At 42.4% G+C, this 15342-nt stretch overlaps 1 protein-coding gene across 1 annotated transcript in view; it reads right to left on the reverse strand.

Annotated features, from left to right (window-relative positions):
* Nucleotides 1–15342, reverse strand: part of LOC126999169 (neurofascin-like) — a 111366-nt gene that overhangs the window by 36053 nt on the left and 59971 nt on the right. Inside the window, exons 9-10 of the mRNA XM_050861497.1 lie at nucleotides 12515–12668; nucleotides 9529–9685 (exon numbers count right to left, since the gene is read on the reverse strand). Coding sequence (XP_050717454.1) covers nucleotides 9529–9685; nucleotides 12515–12668 — 311 coding nt within the window. The remainder of the gene's footprint in view (nucleotides 1–9528; nucleotides 9686–12514; nucleotides 12669–15342) is intronic.

Here is a 15342-nt window from a genome sequence, read left to right on the forward strand (position 1 = left end):
TGTCCCTTTCTAAGTTTGTGTTCCTTTGTATCTTCCTTTTCATAATTTTCTTCCACTTTTCTTTCGTCTCTTCGATATTCATTTCCTTCTTCTATCCAATCTTTGTAGTCTCCTTCCCCTCTTCCTTTTTTTTGTTTCATTATTTTCTCATTTTCCTCACTCACTTAAGCTTGCTATCCCACCTACACCCTCCTCCTCCTCCTCCTGTCCACTGCCTCCGCTATACACCTTCAGCGTGATGACAGCGCACCTCGCATCAGCATATTCATGAGGCGAGCGTGAACCTGGAAGGGCGATACTTGGCCTGGAGGGAAGGGAGGAAAGGAGGGAAAGAAGGGAGGGAAGAAGGGAGAGAGGGAAGTGGGTGAGAGAAAAGGTTGAGTAGGAAGTGAGGGAGGTCGCAGGGGGGGGGGTCAAATTCAGGTAATGGTGGTGAAAGGGGTAGAGGAGGAGGAGGAGGGTAGAAGAGGTAGAAAGTAGGTTAGGAAGGCAAAGGAAAGTGTTAGGTGAGGTCAGTTCTCCCTCCCTCCTGCCTTTCCTTCTCGTCCAAATTTCATACCTTCTTTTACCTCCTTCCCGCTTCCCTCCTCCTCTTCCCTCTCTCGAAAAATCGTTGCGTCAAGTGTTGCAAAGTTGTGATTGGGAGAAAGGAATCGAGGGTAAAAAGCACACACACACACACACACACACACACACACACACACACACACACACACACACACACACACACACACACACACACACACACACATTTGCATAGTTTAACCCTTTCAACATCCAGACAGGTCACATTTATCCTCACTCTCTCCCTCTCTTTCTCTCTCTCTCTCTGGACAGCTTTCACTCTCCTATGTTTATTTCCACCTGTGCTGCACCTGCCTGTATATGCTAACACACCTGGACGTTAACACCTGGTCTCGTCCGCCACCCTAGCGCTCAGGTACAAGCCTTTATTTAGTATTCTCCGGCGAGGGACATAATGACTCCGTCCACTAATATTTTCTCTCTCCCCGTCGAGTTTCCGTTGTCAGTCGTGTCTAGGAAAGTCATTTGTTGATTATTTTTCTTCTCCGTTGGTGTACAGTTTTGTTTTTCTGTTAGCTTTTTTTTTTTTTCTTGTTCCGTTCACCCGAGCTCTTTATGTCAGGATATTGTGTGTTGTTAAGTGCAGTGTGTGTGTGTGTGTGTGTGTGTGTGTGTGTGTGTGGAAGGGGGAGGGAGGGGCGGTGTTTAGGTGTGTGCGTGTGCGTGTGTGTGTTTAATTGTCGGTGTTTGGGCCGTGAACGCTGTAGGGTTTGTTGTGAAAAAGATTAATGTTTGTGGTTTTGCGAAAATATGTAAATGGGAGGGTTTGTTTGATTTGTTTTTACGGTTATTTGCACTACGTGTGTGTGTGTGTGTGTGTGTGTGTGTGTGTGTGTGTGTGTGTGTGTGTGTGTGTATACATATGGATGATCCCTGAGTGGTGATGAAGTTTTTTTGACTTACTAATCATGAGACCATTTGCATCAGCTCCATTGTTTGTCCCTTATTCATGTGACTGGACGACCCGCACACACACACACACAGACACACACACACACACACACACACACACACACACACACACACACACACACACACACACACAGACACACACACACACAGACACAGACACAGACACACATAGACACATGACAATTTCCACACACCATTTCAAAGTCGCTTCGCTGTTAATTGTCATCGAGGAATATAAAGTTGAAACAGACGAGGAGGAGGAGGAGGAGGAGGAGGGTAGTCGACGGTCACCACTCACTTGCAGTTCCCCGAAAAATAATTGTTTTTATTCGTATTTCCCGTTTCCCTGATCTTTAAGCATAAACTAGAACCGAAAGAAAAAAAGAAACATTCATCATTTCGTGGATTAGACAAGAAAAAACATGTCTACGTATACGAGGGAATAAATAGAAAGAGTAACAGACAGACGTGTAGACATGAGTTGCTCCACTTCTACACAGCACCGCCAGCCTCCTGAACCACCTCTCCTGCACGTCTGAGCGCGCGCACGCCCTCACACGTGCCCCCGCTGAAAGGAACCTCGTGTGCACACCTCCAATTAGCACCTGAGCTGGCGACACTTCCCTCACGTGCAGGAACAGGACGCGGTGCAGATAATAATAACAGTTGGTGCAATGATGATGATAGTAATAGTAATAATAGTGATAATAATGGTAATAATGATAATAAGACGAAAAGTAAATGATACCAATACGTACAGACAAAATGAATGACAACAAAACATCGAGAGAGCAATTTAAGAGCAATTTTCTTGACAGGTAAAGATATTGATGGTAATAATAATAATAATAATAATAATAATAATAATAATAATAATAATAATAATAATATGAAGAAGAAGGAAAATAAAAATAAAAATAAAAAGAAAAATAAGAAAAAAAGAAGAAGAGGAAGAAGAAGAAGAAAAGAAGAATAAGAATAAGAAGAGATGAAAGAATGAGCGATGAAAATGAGGAGGATGAATAAAAGAGAAAAAAAGAGAAGAGAAAAATGAAAGATGAAAAAAAAAAATAATGAATAACACTAAAACACTCCCTTAAAAAAAAAAAAAAAGGTAGCTGTCCACGTAAGAAAAAACACCACCATCCGGCCAGCAGGTATAAAGTTCAGCAGGGGAGCGGCGCGGCAACAGAACCAGACGCATCGATCTCCGCCAAGTGGCTCTTGACGAGGGCGGGCCGCGGGTCGCCCTCGTAACAGCCAATAGAAACAGAGTTATTGTGGCAAGAACAAGAGACGCGCCCCGTGAGCCTGCGATAATCTTAATGACAGCCACTTCGCCTCAGCCACGCCGCCGCCGCCTTATCACGGAGCTCGGGAGGCTGCGAGGGGGTGGGGAGGAAGGGGAGGAGGGTTGCCGCTTGTTGAGGAGGAAGGGAGAGACGTGGGTAGGAGATTGAAGGGTTTGGGAGTGATAGGGGCAGCGTGAGAGAACGCTGAGGGAGGAAGAGAGAGATGGGTTGTAGATGGATGGGTTGGGAAGGGATGGAGAGGCAGGGCAGAGTATTTTTGTGCATTGGGGAGGAAGAAAAGAGGTGGGTGGGAGATATGGAGGGGTGGGTACGGAAGGGAGAATGTGGGAGGTCGTTTGGGGGGTAAGGAGAGAGGTGGGGGGAAATGGAAGGGCTGGGAGGGGGTGGACAAGGAAGTGAGAGAGTGGGAGGTCGTAAGGGAGGAAGGAGAGAAGTGTTGGGAGTGGGAAACGCTGGGAAGGGGTGAAGAGGAAGAGGAGAGGGTGGGGGATCATTTTGGGAGTAAGAGAGAGATTTGGGTGAGAGATGTAAGATGTGAAAGGGGAGGAAGAGAGAGCTAGGGGGAGAGGGAAGAGCCAGGAGAGGGTGGAGAGGGAGGAGATAGCGTGGAAGTGCGTTGGATGGGGAAGGGACGGAGGCGGGTGGGAGAGGGAAGGATTAAGGATAGGGGTAGGATTAATAGTGGGAGATTAGTCAAGAAGGAGTAGGAGAGGGTGGGTAGCAGGGGGAGGAGATTAAGTTGAAGGGAGTTAGATATCCATTGTCAGGGAGTTGGGTTGTGGGAGTGTTAGTGAGGGGAAGGAGGGAAGGAGGAAAGCTGTTACGAGTCTTGGGAGTGAGGATTGTAAGGGAGGGAGGAAGGGAGAATGTGGAAGTGAGGAAATACGGAGGGAGGGAGGATGTAGTGTGTGTGTGTATGTGTGTGTGTGTGTGTTGTGGAAAGGTCCTGTCTTCTGGGGGATTAAGGTGAGACGGGAATGTATTGTTTGGGGTGGAGAGAGGTGAATAGATGTGTGTGTGTGCGAGCGTGTGTGTGTGTGTGTGTGTGTGTGTGTCATTGATGGGATCTCCGCGTCATCACTTTACTCACAACCTATTCACAACATTGATCGCTTTCTCGGGGCATTGTTGTGCATGAAAGACCACCACCACCACCACCACCACCACCATTCATAACGGGTCGAAGTGGAGGTGTCCCAAGGCAGAGCGGCCACCTCCCTTTTCAATTACGGCTGTCATTAATTTGCATCCCTTAATGAATAGGTGTATGGAGTAATTACGTGTTTTTACCTGTCATCCCTCGCGGCCGTGATGAACAGGTGTGTCCCGCGCTAATCTGTCGCCTCACGCTGGGGCCTCGCGGGCAGGTATGCGTTGGGTGATCAGAAAGGACGTTAACCTGAGGCGGACTTTCACTTCGTTACTCCTTTGGCTCCCCTTCCTCCTCCTTCCTCAGGTAATTGGAAGGGCTTTTACCTGTTGTGTTCGTTTTCTTCCTTTCTCCGTTTTCTTTACTGTATTTTTTCCTCGCTTTATTTATCTTGTTTTCGTCTAACTTTTGACTTTTTTTCTCTCCATTTCTTGTGTTCGTTTTCTTCTTTACCCCGTTTTCTTTACTGTATTTTTTTCTTTGCTTTTTTATCTTGTTTTCGTCTAACTTTTGACTTTTTTTCTCGATATTCCATTCTAACCATCATTTTTTTTCTCCATTTCTTGTGTTCGTTTTCTTCTTTACCCCGTTTTCTTTACTGTATTTTTTCTTTGCTTTTTTATCTTGTTTTCGTCTAACTTTTGACTTTTTTTCTCGATATTCCATTCTAACCATCATTTTCTTTCTCTCTCTTCCTCTCTTGTGTTCGTTTTCTTCTTTACCCCGTTTTCTTTACTGTGTTTTTTCTTCGCTTTTTTTATTTTGTTTTCGTCTAACTTTTAACTTTTTTCCTCGATATTCCATTCTTGGCATTATTTTCTTTCTTTTTCTCTTTCTCTTCATTTCTTTTGTCTTAAATTTAAAACATCATTTCGCCTTTCTACTTCATTTCCGCCTTACCTATTTTGCTTCATCTATTCTACGTTTTTCTTCGTCCTTGTTCTTATTATTTTCGTTCCTAAGGCCAATCACTTTATTTCCCTTTTGTCATTTTATTTACCAATCATATTTTCATTTTTATTTCCCTTTTCATCGGATTGTTTCATACATTTCCTTACCTCTCATTAATTTCATATATATTTTTTTCCTATTCGCTCGCTTTACAGTTTTAACTCCCTTCCTATTTCCTATCAACCTTTATTTTCCACGCCAATATTCTCCCCTTCCCTTCCCTTTTTGTTGTGTCTCCCTATCTTGTCACACTCCCCTCTCGTCCCCTCTTTCCTCACCTCGCACTCTCTCCTTTCCCTTCGTTTCCCTTTTCTTCTCCTTTCGTTTTCTCTCCTCTCTCTTCCTTTATTCTTTTCCATTATCACACATATACTTCCTTCCTGAATGCATTTCTTCCATTCCACCCATTGCTGTATCTATCTCATTTCCCCTCCTCCTTCTCCTCCTCTCAGTCTTTCTCTTCTCAACCTTCTCAACCAGTTCTCCCCGTCCACCTTTTTTCTGCACCCTTCTCTTCCCCTCCTCCTCATAATCCTCCTCCTATCAACTCTCTCAACCCATTCTCCTCTTCCACCCATTATTGCCCCATCCCTTCGCTTCCTGGTCCCCTTCTCTCAGCTCTTCTCCTCTCAATCCTCCACTCACTTCTTTATTCATCCTTCCCTTCCTCTGTTCCTTCTCCTACTCTTAACCCTTCTCACAACACGTTCTCCTCTTCCATTCTTTTCTGCAGTCATCCTTTCCCCTTTTTCGTCCTCCTCACAACCTCTCCCCCTCCCAAACTTTCTCGAGGAGGGGATCTAACCTCTATTCACGTCATAATTAGTATAGACTCAGGTATTGGGTCACTGGTTCGTCCCAGGTGATCGGATTCCCTTTAAGTGGATCCAATGTTTTTTTTATATATTGGATTTTTCTCCCGGATAGAAAAATATGATGCGTGTTTGCCCCGTGCTATCTGAAATTGATGGTTTAGTCACTGGTCATTGGCTATTAATTATTATCGGTGTGTTATTGTTCCAGTTATTCCATCATTTTTTTTTTTATATTGCTGTGTGAGGCTGTTCATTTCTCATTGTCTGTCAGTGTTTGTTTGTCTGGCTCTTTGTGTGTGTGTGTGTGTGTGATTGTGTTGTTTTCTCATTTTAGCAGGTTGTATGTGTTTGTCTGTTTGTGTTTGTGTATCTGGGTGTGTCGTTTTGTTTGTCCGCTTATGTGTTTGTGTGTCTGTGTGTATGTGTGGGTGTGTATATGTGTATGTCTGTCTCCGTATCTCTCTCTCTCTCTCTCTCTCTCTCTCTCTCTCTCTCTCTCTCTCTCTCTCTCTCTCTCTCTCTCTCTCTCTCTCTCTCTCTCTCTCTCTCTCTCTCTCTCTCTCTCTCTCTCTCTCTCTCTCTCTCTCGCTGTGTCAAAATCGAGAGCGTAATATAATTGTCCGTGTGTCACAGTGTCCATCTAAAACAACGATTTATCTTTTAATTTGCAAGTCTGTCTGTCCGTGAACCAATTAAGTCTATTTACCAGTCACCCATTCCCCCATATTTTCGTCCACAATGCGGGTCTGTTTTTTTTTTTGGGGGGGTAACTGTCCCATTCACGCATGATTCACGGTCCCCTTATTTACTCACCCCCCACCCCCCCTCTCTCTCTCTCTCTCTCTCTCTCGCTCTCGCTCTTTCTCTCTCCCTCTCTCTCTCTCTCGTCTGTCTCACATATCAGCGTTTTTTTGTGTGTTCTGGTTTATCGTCTTTATATACGTTTTTTTTTTCATTGTTTTCGTTTTCGGTTCATATTTTTATTTGTATTTTCAAAGGTTATCATTTTTTTTCTGTGAGTGTTCTTTTGTTTTGTTATTTTTTTCTGTGATCTCTAGTTTATCTTCTTTATTTATTGTTTTTTTTATCGTCTTCCTTTCTGCTTCCTCCTTTCATTTCTGTATTTTCAAAGCCTGTCATTTTATTTATTTGTCGTTTTCCATTTTATTTTCCTAGTATGTCATTTTCTCTGTGTTCTCTTGTTCATATTTATTTATTGCTATTTTCTTTATCTTTTTTTTTCTGCTTCTTATTTTCGTTTCAGTATTTTCAAAGCCTGTCATTTTATTTATTTGTCATTTTTCATTTTATTTTTCTAGTATGTCATTTTCTCTGTGCTCTCTTGTTCATCTTTATTTATTGCTATTTTCTTTATCCTTTTTTTCTGCTTCTTTTTTTCGTTTCAGTATTTTCAAAGCCTATCTTACTTATTTTTCATTTTTCATTTTATTCTCGTAGTATGTCATTTTCTCTGTGCTCTCTTGTTCATTTTTATTTATTGCTATTTTATTTATCTTTTTTCTGCTTCTTATTTTCGTTTCAGTATTTTCAAAGCCTGTCATTTTATTTATATGTCATTTTTCATTTTATTCTCGTAGTATGTCATTTTCTCTGTGTTCTCTTGTTCATCTTCTTTATTTCTTACTTTTTCATTGTCTTCGTTTCTAGTCTTCGCGTTTCTGTATTTTCTAAGGCTGGTATTATAAATGCAGCACAACTTTTTTTCGTCCTACAATAATTAATCTTCCTCTGGTAATGTCCTTTGTTCCTTTCTTTCCTCTTTCCTCTCACTTCCACTTGTCATTTTACAGTCTCTTGCGTTTGTTTTTTCTTTATCCTCGTCATTTCAATTCCCCTTCTGGCGTCTATGCATTAACACTCAACACTTCTTTTTTCTTTTTTAAATTTTCTCGTGTAACTTTCCCTTCCTTCCTTCCTTCCTCCCTTCCTTCCTCTCTTTATCCCATAACTTTTTCCTTCCCTCCTTTGTACTCTCTTCGTCTGTTCGCCTTCTCATTCCTTGTTTCCCTCTTTCTTTCGATCTATTTTTTTTAACCTCGTTGCTTCCTTTCTCCTTTTTTTAGCGTATATTTTTACGTCCCTCCTTTCTTCCATTCTGTCTTACTAATCACTTCTTACTGTTCCTCCCTTTCTTTGTTATATATTTCTCACCTTGTTCGTTCTTTCCCCTTCTTTCTATTTTTTTAACCTCGTTGCTTCCTTTCTCCTTTTTTAGCTCATAATTCTATTTTCACTTCCTTTCTCCTTTTTTTAGCTCATGATTCTTCCTCCTCCCTTCTTCCAGTTTCTTGTACTCATCACTTCTTAATGTTCCTCCCTTCCTTTGTTATACGTTCTCGCCTTGTTCCTTTTCCTTGTTCTAGTCTCATCCCTCTTCGTTTTTTCCTTGCTAAATGACTCCGACCCTTCTTGCGTCCCTCACTCGCTTCCTCTTTTCCAGTGTGTCTGTCGCTCTTTCGCTTCCTCCCTCCGCCTCGTTGTCCCTCCCTCTTCCTCCCTTCTCCCACCATCCTTGTCTTCTTCCCCTGCTCACTTTTCCTTGTTCGTATTTGAAAGTGATGGTGTGTGTGTGTGTGTGTGTGTGTGTGTGTGTGTGTGTGTGTGTGTGTGTGTGTGTGTGTGTGTGTGTGTGTGCAAGCTGGGTTCTCTTTGCTCTTCCTTCTTTCCCTGTTTTTTTCATTAATTATTATCTTTTTTCTCTCATTTTTTTTCTTCTATTCCCCTCTTATTTCCTCCTGTTTTGATTTTTCTTCTTTACTCTTTTTCCTTTTTATTTTTTCCTTCGTTTCCCTCCTTTTTTTTAGCCTTTTCCTATTTTCGTTTTCTTCTTCCTTATTTTCTTTCTCTTATTAACTTTTTTCTTTTGTTTTCGTTTCTCTCTCTCTCTCTCTCTCTCTCTCTCTCTCTCTCTCTCTCTCTCTCTCTCTCTCTCTCTCTCTCTCTCTCTCTCTCTCTCTCTCTCTCTCTCTCTCTCTCTCTCTCTCTCTCTCTCTCTCTCTCTCTCTCTCTCTCTCTCTCTCTCTCTCTCCGTAATTATCCCCTTCATCCCCTCAAGAGTAGTGCCATTTTCCTCCCTTATTAGCCGTGTTTTCCTTATCTCTTCTCTCCACTTTGCAGAATTTTCCTCCATCGTTCCCTCTTTCCTTCCTTTTAAGAGTTGCATTTTCCCTTTTTCCCTAATTTTCTTTGGTATTGTTTTGTTTTATTTTTTTACGTCGATATTTAACTTTTTTGTTTATTATTGTCTCTTCCTTATGTATCTTTTCTTGCAATTTACTTTTTATTCCTTCTTTATTCCACGTTTACATTTATTATTACATTATTTTTTAGTTTTCTTTCCTTACATTCATCCTATTGCTCTCTTTCCTCTTTTTCTTTTTTCCATCTTCCTTCTTTCTCTTCTCACATTCTTTCTTTTCCCTTAGTTTCCCTTTCCTCTTCCTTCTTACTTTTCCCCTCTTATCTCTTCCTTCCTTCTCAACCCTCCATGTATTTCTTCCTTTCCATCTCTTTTTGCATCCATTTTTCCTCCTCCTTCTCGTCCTCCTCTTCTCTACCTTTCTCACAACATACCTTTCCCCAATACCAACCTCCTCCTCTTCCTCCTCTTCCTCCTTTTCCTGCCCCGTCCCACCACTCATCCATTTTCCTGTACCTCCCACCTTTCCTACCTTTCCTTTCCTCTTACTCTCCCTTCCTACCTTCCAGCCCCTTTACCCAATCTTCCTACCTTCCCTCCCTTCCTACATTCCCTTCCCGCCTGCCGTCCCCCTTTACCCACCTGTCCTCCGGCACGTTGACAGCCTCGGCCGTGTTATTGAAGGCCCAGCTGAAGTGCACCACGGGCGGGTTGGCCAACACGTTACAAGAGATGCGGGCGTTCTCGTGCTTCGCCACACTGTGCTGCGAGGCCTTGTTGCTGGCGCACACGGGGGCATCTGTGGCAGGGAGAGAGAGTTGGGAGTTAGATCAAAGTGGTGGGTGGTGTGGGGATGTGTTGGTGGTGTGTGTGTGTGTGTGTGAGGGTCGTTGAGGTGGTAATGTGTAGTGTAGTGGTAATGTGTGGTGTGTTAGGGAAAGTAAAGAGGTCGTGGGAAGGTGGAATAGGCTGAGAGAGGTAGAAATGTAAGCTGTGAGAGGGTTTGTGGATGTCTTAATGTTCGGTGTGGTGTTTTTTTTTACAGCAGAGGAAACAGCTCAAGGGCTTAAAAAAAATAATGAAAAAAAAGCCCGCTACTTACTACCCCTAAAAAAGATTAGAGAAGAGCGGCCGAAAGAGAAGTCAATTTCGGGAGGAGAGGTGTCTTGATACGTGGACGTGTGGAAGGTAAAATGGGTTAAAAAAAGGTAGAAATGAAAACTTTGGAAGGGTTGATTGATGGAAAGTGGTTTAGTGTGGTGTGTTAGGCCACGTAAAGGTTATGGGGAAGAAATTAAAGCTGTGGGAGAGTTGATTTAATGTTTTATGCTTAATGTGATGTGTTAGTGAATATGAGAGGGCTGTGTGAAATTGGCTTAGGAAGGTTGAGGGGATAGCTAGTCAAAGTAAACGTGGTATTGTGTGGTGTGAAGGATATGGTGGCGATGGTGGTGTGGGTTGGCTTTACAATTGGCAGGTGATAAAGGTGACAGGTGAGAGCAAGATGCCAGTGTAACGACAGCGGCGTGTGGGAGGTGAACAGGATATGGTTCGAGGTATATATGGAGTGACGGTAAGGCGAGTTCAATGTGGTATGATCAGAAACGTTGAGAGGTGAGTGGTAGAGAGAAACGATTTAGTGAAGCAAAAGGTGTTACGAAAGAATATTGCATGTGTGTGGAGGTAGACATAGTATAGCTAGCGGGACATAAGGTGTGTCAGTAAGGAGTGTTAAATGTGGTGTGGTAGGAAACGTAGATAAGTTAATAGTAGTGAGGAACAGTGTCGGGAAGCATGAAAGATGAAATAAGATGAATGCGCTAGAGTGGAAGTAGGGGGAAGAGGGTGATGATGATGATGATGATGATGATGATGATGATGATGATGATGATGATGATGATGATGATGATGATGAAGAGGAGGAGGAAGATGGTAATAATACAAACCTGCACCGGTGACATAGAGAAAAAAAACGAGTGAATAGCGTGACTCCGTGAAAAGGTTCGAGGGAGAGGAAAAAATATACCGTGAACGACCTCAGCCTCTGTGAATCGACACGTACAATATATAACCATCCTTTATCACATGGCTTCTTATTATGGAAAGGAAAATAGGTGGTCGTGAGGAGAGGTGATGAAAGGAGAGGGTCGGGTTGGTAATATTGCGGAGTAGGCTTAGCTTATGATCAGAGGAAGAGGGCGTGGTGATAGAAGGCAGCCGATGATGATTGATGACGAAGGCCGGGTGATGATGGAGTAGTGATGATGGTGGTGGGAGAAACGGGAAGGGGGGGTGAAGAGAAATGATGAAGGGGGAAAGATGAAGGGCTGGTAAGCATACGATGAATAAGTAAAGGATATTTTGGAAGGAAGAATAATGGTGAATAGAGTAACAGTAATAGGGATGGTGATACTGGCAATTGGGTTATAGACAGTGATATAGGTAAAGGGATAATGAATAGTGGCAATGAACTAGACATACAGAAATGGGGAACTGTTAAAGGGAAGAGGGTGGTGAAGAGGTGTTAGTGATGGTTGTAATGGTGGTTAGGGGGAATGGTTGGCTGGAAATGGTAGGTTTTAGTGGTGTTAAGGAAAATAGGAAAAAAATAATGGGTAGCTGTGGTGGTGGTGATGGTTATACTTACAGACAGGCTAATAACAGTGAGGAGGGAGTAAATAACAGTGACGAGGGAGAGGAAAAAGAAGGGGAAGAGAAAGGGGACAGTGAAACATGGACAATAATTAGTAGGAGGGGAGAAAGGATGATGAGAGAGAGAGGAGTAATGACGAAAGAAGCAGCAAAAAGGAACGCACGGTAATGAGGGGGAGACAGGAAGAGAGAAAGGAAATCACGGACGAAAGAAATATGAGGAAAAGACACCCTCACGGACCAGACAATTAGGTGACGGGGAAATGAAAGGACGCCGAAGGACAGACGGAAAAATGACAGGAAAAGAGGAGGAGGAGCAGCGAAGGACACGGAATTAATAAGGTGACAGTAGTAATAATTTATGCTAATCCGATACCAATAAGCTCCAAGTCTTTTTCCGGCCGCTTTTAATTCTTTCAACGCGCATTTAAGAGACGGAAAAATGTGTTGACTGATACTTTTTTTGTGGAAGGTTTGAATTCTCATTAGGCTACTTAATTATAATGAGTTGTATTAATTTGTGATTCCGTAAGACAGGCTTTAGGATTGTTTTTGTTCCTATCTAAGCAGGACACATGCCAGTAATTGTGTTTTAGCTTGTGACGGCTATTGGCGTTTCTGTAGATATTTCATGATCTTTGTATGCAGTTAACTCCCGAAACAGATAGATATATAAATAAATGAATAGATAGTTATGTAGATAGATATATAGAGTAGCGAGTAGCGGGCTTTTTTTTATTATTGTTTCATTTTTTTCTGCCCTTGAGCTGTCTCCTTTGTTGTAAAAAAATAAATATCAACTGAAAGTGAGAGATAAAAGTTACTAGGAAAGGAGGAAGAGAAGAAGTAGAACGAAAAAGAGGAAATGGAAAAGGGAGAAAAAGAGAGGAAAAAGGAAAATGTGAATGGGAAACAAGACGAAGAAGAAATGAAGAGGAGAAAAGAAGAGAAGAGAAACACTGTCAAGTACACTCACACTTCACGTCCAGGGTAAGCGGGGGTGAGGCGGCGGACCCCTCGCTGTTGGTGGCGTGGCAGGTGTAGGTGCCGGCGTTGGAGCGCGCCACTTTCTGCAGCACCAGCGTCATGTTGCTCACCAGGATGCCCGTCGTGGACTCCAGCTGCTTGCCCTGCGGAGGAGAGAATAGGGTATGATAGGGTTGGGGTGGAAGCAGTTGGAGGGAGATAGACAGATGGTGTTAGAGGATCAGTATTAGTGTGAGAGTTTTAGAATCCCGTGTTAGAGCTGGGATGGATGTCGCGGGAGGAAGAGAGAAAGAAAAAATGTTAGAAGAAGAAGTGGATGCTGTCGGAGGGAGAAAGAAAGATGGCGTTAGAGAATTAGTGTTAGTATGAGAGTGTTAGAATCCGGTGTTAGAGATGGGATGGATGTTGCATGAGGAAGAGAGAAAGAAAAAGTGTTAGAAGAAGAAGTGTTAGAGTTGATATGGATGCTGTGGGAGGGAGAAAGGAAGATGGCGTTAGATATAATTTGTGTTAGTAAGAGAGTGTTAGAATGCGGTGTTAGAAATGGGATGGATGTTGCATGAGGAAGAGAGAGAAAAAATAGAGTGTTAGAATGCGATGTGTTATAAAAGTTGAAATGGATGATGTGGAAGGGAGAGAGAGGAAGAAACTTTAATCTGTTACGATAGAGTTGGATTGAATGCTTAGGAAGGGAGAGAAAAAAAAATAAAAGAGAGAATCAGTCCCATTTTGTTTTTATTTGGTTAGTGTTTGATTTCCTGCTTTTGGTTATTAAATTGAGGCTGCTTTCTTGCTTTCAACGTATAGCTGTGTATTTTAATTAGTGTTGTTTTTGGTTTTATTAATAATTACGATTTCTTTTTCAGACCTGTTATTTCCTGTGTTTATATCTTCCTCTCGTGTAATTTGTTCATCGATATACATTTCCTCCTTTTATTTTGCCCTTTGAAACGTATTGGCATTTATGTTATTATTACCCTTCACAAACAAAGGCATCCCACTGTTTATTATGGGCGGAGATAACTCGTCTTGCATTACCCTCCTCTGAAGTCTTGCTCCACAAATAGTTGGTAATCACAGTTCCAGGTAATTTTCTTCCACATTTAGCCACCGTCTCTCAGGAAGGTCACGTGAAGCCCTTTATTGTCCCTAAGCTTGGTCTAATTTCCTTTTTCTTAGACACCCTAATGAGAAGCCGGACTTGCGTATCTACACTCCTCCGTTTAAACTTTTAACTGTGTCTATAATGTTTATCTCGTATCTGTTTTCCTCGTCCTCTCTTCCTCCGTCTCCTCCCTGTCTGTCTTTTCCTCCTCCTCCGTTTTCATGTTTTTTTGTCCTCTCCTTCTCCTCCTCCTCCTCCTCACTCCCTCTTGTTCTTTCCAACTTCTCCGTCTTTTCCTGTTGGTTTTTTCTCTCCTCCTCCTTCGCAAAGTAAGATTATCTATGTCTGTTGTTTATTCTGTATTTCCTTTCTATCCCTTTCTTCATCCTCCCTAACCACCTCTGCCTTTTCCAAATTTTCCGTCTTTCCTTTTTTATTATTTTATTTTTCCTCGCTTTCCTCCTCCTCATCTCCTTCTTGACTTTCCGGCTCCTCCATCATGTTCTTTTTTACTCCTTTTCCTCGCTTTCCTCCTTCTTATTCCCATTTATCTTTCCACTTTCTCTGTCCCTTACTTTCCTCTTTTATCATTTCTCCTTCTCTTCTCCTTCTCAGTAGTGGACGGGGAAGAGATCAAGATGGGATCGTGGCTCGGAAACTGTTACTTCTTGATATGAAATTACTGTCCCGTGAGGTAAAAATAACTTGTTTTTCACGTTTGGATATTCTCGTATTAAGTCCTATTATATTTCCAAGTCGTTCCTATTTCGGTTTTCTCTTATTACCTTTATATTTCTCTTTTTTAGTTTTTTTTTAATAAGCTAAACAGAATCAAATACGTGTCATGTTTTCCAGTCTCCCTTATTTTGGCTCTCTTTTAGCCCTCTTTATATTTTTACTTTTTGTCTTTTGAATTTATGTGATAGAAATATACCTGTTATGTTTCCGAGTGTTCCTTAGTTTGTCTTTCTCTTATTTGTGCTTCTATTTTAACTTTTTTTCGTCTTTTTATTAAGTAAAAGAACAAAATACCTGTTGTGTTTTGGATTACTCTAACTCGCCTGTTTATTCTGTTTATTTTCGCATATTTCGCCTCAAAGAAAAAGTAAATACCTGTTGCCGCACTCAAATATTTCCACACAGGTCTGTGCACAAAATACCTCCATGCACTGACAGCTTTTCACGGCGCGCAGACAAGCCTTTCCACCTCGCCTTCACAAGCGCCTGTTCCGGCCCACAATAACATCGACTAAAACAAATATGCCGACAAAAACACACGGAAAATAAAAGTAAAAAATGTTGGTTCTGCTGTATATTGATAGGGTGTGTGTGTGCGTGCGTGTGTGTGTGTTAGGCGTTTGTATGGGGCTACGCGGTCTGCCGGTGTGTGATGGGGGAGGTTGTGGTGGTGGCGGCGAGGGCAGGCTGGTCTTTCCTCACTTTATTAAATTGTGAGGCGCGACGAGCAGGCCGAGCAGTGGTGTTTCGGGGAGAATGATGTTAGTGGGGAGGGAGGTTAGTGGTAGTGGTGGTAGAGGGTACTGGGGGCGAGGGAATAGTGGTAGGGTTGGCAGGCACTGTGTGTGGTTAGGGAGGTGAAAAGCGTTGGTATTTGACGGGGATTTAAAGGGCCAGAGAGGCGAGGGTATTGGCACTCGTTGATAGAACAGGCGTAAGAGTCGATGGAGGTGTAAGACGCTATGTAAGAGGGA

The sequence above is a fragment of the Eriocheir sinensis genome, chromosome 16 (assembly GCF_024679095.1).
Source record: "Eriocheir sinensis breed Jianghai 21 chromosome 16, ASM2467909v1, whole genome shotgun sequence".
In the NCBI taxonomy this organism is placed as follows: domain Eukaryota; kingdom Metazoa; phylum Arthropoda; class Malacostraca; order Decapoda; family Varunidae; genus Eriocheir; species Eriocheir sinensis.